Below are 4,052 nucleotides of genomic sequence, written 5' to 3'. Positions count from 1 at the left end.
AAAACTAAATATTATAGACTATCCCAGATTATGGATCTGCTCTTATGATTAAGTCACTGTGAGGGAAAGTGGCTCCTTGCTGTGTAAGTATAAGAGTGCTCTAAAAGACCCTGCTATCTAAGAGGCTGTGGGAAACACACACACACACACACGCACACACACATTTGTGGGTTTCTTCGTTATATTTGTGCCAGAGTTCTATTGGGTCACCCTCCAGCTTCCTGTGAGTGTGCACTTCCTCATACGTGTGTCATGGCAGAACCTTCTCAGCAAAGGAAGGAAAATCTAACACACTAGCAGTTACACACAAGCACACACACACAAACACCAGGGTCTTGTCACTTATTTTCGTTTCCTGCCTCCCCAGCTGCTCGGACCCTTCCCTCCCCTCTTCCACTCGGTCTCTGCCTTCCTCAGCCCATTCGAGCTCTCTCCTCTCCACCCTGTGGTTGTGAGCGTGGATTTTCTGGGGGGTGAGCGATGTGTTGTTCGGTGGGTTTTGCCAGGTCTCTGGGCCTGGCTCTGTTGCCTCTGGCCCTTTGCTGTATTGTGGCAAACCTGCTACTGCTGTTTCCCATGGGAGAAATCACCTACATTAAGCAGGACCGCCTGGCCAGCTACATCTGGTACTTTGGTGGCCTAGGAGGTGGGGGGCTGTTGGTGAGTACAAAAAAAAACAACCCTCTTTGATCATCTTCTGTCATTTTTAATTTGTAACATTATAGTTTAGGGTTTAAGTCTGATTGGATCATCAGATATCTGGAGGTTGAATCTGTTTTTAACTTCCGGTCATGATGGTGACTGTGCTCAAAGATTCATTTATTTTATACTTTGTATTACATGGAGAATTGCCAATCAATAATAGAAAAATTAGCTGGTTATTTATCTATATTTTTTGTATGTACGACATTTTGAGGTTTGAGGCTTTAGACAACACCCTGTCCAAATGCTCCAAAATAATTGATCGTAATAGCGTTTGTTTTTTCATTTTTTGCTGTTTGAACGGTTGGCAGCTGTAGTGGAGAAGAAGAAGAAACTAGAAGCTTGTGCGTCTGAAGGTTTATTTGTGTTCCATTTGATGAGCTGTTACTGAAAACGTGACATCACATGGTATAAAGTTCAATGTCCTTTTACTAAAAGTTCAGCTTGGATGCTATATAATAAGCATTTTTTTTCGTACTCTGGAAAATTTTAAATATGTGGCAGCAATGTGATTTGGGACAGATGCTAGTGGTGTATCTATCTCCTTTAGATGAGGTGAAAGGGTGAAATTCAGTGATTCTCAGTGTAGTGAGATTTCCTTTTCATTTGTAGCCAGCCATTGTTTATCATGAGTCATTTTCACTGCCGTGTGTAAGAAGCATTCTCTCACCCCGTGACCATGTGACTCTGAAACACTACCCAGTTAGCAGATGAAATCCTTTAAAAGCGTGATTACAATTGCTGGATACTTATGTCACCTTCCTGCCTCCCTCATTCAGCAGTAAGTGCAGCAGGTGCTGGCACATGTAGTCAATGGCAGTGCCACTGTGTGTAAGAAAGCCTCGCTTTTGTCGATAAGTTGATACTAGTCAATACTCATTTATGCTTTCAACTTGCTTTTAACTTCTACTAAATTAGTTCAGTTGTAGTTGAGAGGATTTTGGTTGAGTTTTGATTTTACGTCAAAAGTTTGTTAAATTCTGGTCGTTTTCCCATCAGCACCTTTCAGACAGAGTGTTTGCAGTTGCTCAGTGAGAACAATGGAGTTTTGTGTGCATCCACAGTTAATCCGTCTGCTCTGCATGCTGCTGATCTGATGGGTTTATGCTCGGACTGAGCAGAACGGAGCTGTTCTTTTAATTTGGTTTTGTGGAGGAACAGAGGAGAGACTGTAATCCCCCCCAGACAAGACCGAGTGTGTTAATCAGCAGAACACGTGCACATTTTGAGTAAAAAAAATATGCTCAGAGTGTCTGTGAAAGTGCTCAGGGTTTGTACAAGTTGTAGCATCAAGACTTTGTGAAGAACAACACGATAAAGACTGGATGTTGTGCATTCCACTATCGCCCTTGCCTATGTTTCTGGCTTTTCAATTTGGTCTTAATTGAAATGTTCAAGCTTTCAAAAACAGGCACCACTTATGGCAGGTTTTGAACCTTTTTTTTAAAGAAAAATTCTGAGTGCGATGAGTCTGTACGGCGGCATTGATAGCTGTTGGTATGAAGGCCTGCATAGGATAAAGGAAAGAAGCCTGAAAACCATACTGACTTACACGGTATATTCTCACTTTCCTGCTCTTTCTCTGTAATATGTCACGTCTTTAACTGCTAAAAGGTTGTCAGTGTAATTACTTTTAAACAAGCCTGATAAAATACTTATAAAGGGCAGTCTGACTAAAATCCATCTTGGGCCTCTTTGTCTGAGAAAGGAATGATTTTTAGTCTGAGTTTGTGTCAGTCTTTCCCTCTCTGGGCTTTATCTTTCTCTGTGGAAATGACCAAATGCTGAGAGTCAAAGAGCAAACTGAACCAATCAGGGCATAATCTATTTTTGGGTTACTCCCTTCCTCTTCCTTGCTCTTCTGGCTTCCTTTTCCCTTCTCTTCCTTTCTCACTGTGCACCTCCCGCCGCTGCTTGTCGTCAGCCTCCCCTGCTGCCTCTGTTATAGGATGGGGCTTTAAGAGGGATGTCCAGGATGTGGAACAACACTCTGATCCCTCTCTTTGTTTCTGTTCGTACGTTAATGTTTTAAACCAAGGGAACCGCCTTTCCTCTTTTACGATGTAGTAGGAGAGCAAAAGATACCGACACAGGGAAGAGGAGGACAGAAAATAAGGGATGAAGAAGATAAAAAGTCAATTCCTGAAACAAACAAATGTTGGATTGCCTTTAGTTCTTGAGTTGTACACACAAGTACACTATGTGGCAGCTGCCGCAATTCACACTGCACTTTATATGGCCTGTGCTCATGTTTGCCCATCTCAAATTACTAGTACCATTGGGACGCAGAAGGGTCTGTCATAAAGTTATGTTTAATGTGCACTATTAATTAACTCCAGCTATAGCAAACTGTTTCTCTCTGTTAGGGCAGGAGGTTGGCCATTTTGTTTTGGACCAAAGTCAAACAGTGTATGATATGTATCATTAAAATCACTTTGAATTTGGATCTCAGGGAGAATAGTCACATTTTTCACCACCTACATGAAGCCAAGAATAGCTCTAAGACTAAGTCCCATTAAAAAACTAACAGCTGAATGAACATTACAGCTTCACGCTGATTGTGTTGAATATATGTGATTCATTGTTAGGTGACATTTGTACAGTATTTAGTGCGGCAACATGACTTTTGAGGATAGAGTGTGCCACATGTTGGCTAGATTGCAAAGCTCTTTGAGAAAACGTTGTGGTATATGCTGTATGAATGAAACACAGGATTTGACTTGTAAGCGGTGATCAACAGTAGGTGGCAGTAGAGATGCTGGTATAGAGCACTGAATTACTCTGGCAGCTCCTAGTAACCAAATGCAAAGATTGCTGCTATTGGGTGTTATTAATGGTCAATAAAACAAATAACAAATACTTTCTGTACTTTTAGATGCTGGTTCCAGCTGTTGCCTTCACCACGCTGGGGAAATGTAGTTGCTGCTGGAATGAGAGTTTAATGGTAAGAGACGTGTTAAGCTGTAAATAATGCTTAAAAATCTACAAAGGAGACGCTGTGCTGCACAGAAAATTGGGTTCACAACATGCAGGCCGTTATTTCCAAACTGCCGGCTGCCATTTTCATTTTCTTAAATCTAAATGTTTTCCTTTTTTTCTCACTACTTGCTTGATTACAAGGGTAAAGTTTTTAAGCTGCCCAACACTGTGTCCTTATGAACTGAATGCTAATTCTAAGCCAGCTATGATAACTCAACAAGGCCCCCATTGTTAGGTAACACTCAACAAAGTAAGCTTGGCTCACACCCTTCAGGCCACAGGCACAGCTGCAGATACACACGTGTGTGTGTGTGTGTGTGTGTGTGTGTGTGTGTGTGTGTGTGTGTGTGTGTGTGTGTGTGTGTGTGTGT

General features: G+C 41.8%; 1 protein-coding gene across 1 annotated transcript in view; it reads left to right on the top strand.

Moving 5' to 3' along the window:
* The first annotated feature begins 306 nt into the window (after positions 1 to 306).
* Positions 307 to 4,052, top strand: part of tm4sf18 (transmembrane 4 L six family member 18) — a 7,075-nt gene continuing 3,329 nt past the window's right edge. Inside the window, exons 1-2 of the mRNA XM_005923888.3 lie at positions 307 to 660; positions 3,578 to 3,646. Coding sequence (XP_005923950.1) covers positions 481 to 660; positions 3,578 to 3,646 — 249 coding nt within the window. The 5' untranslated portion in view covers positions 307 to 480. The remainder of the gene's footprint in view (positions 661 to 3,577; positions 3,647 to 4,052) is intronic.

Source organism: Haplochromis burtoni, unplaced genomic scaffold (assembly GCF_018398535.1).
Source record: "Haplochromis burtoni strain Fernald_Lab_line unplaced genomic scaffold, NCSU_Asbu1 Contig_53, whole genome shotgun sequence".
NCBI classification, from domain to species: domain Eukaryota; kingdom Metazoa; phylum Chordata; class Actinopteri; order Cichliformes; family Cichlidae; genus Haplochromis; species Haplochromis burtoni.
Note: the sequence above shows the minus strand (reverse complement) of the source record. Positions and strands in the feature narration are given on the sequence as shown.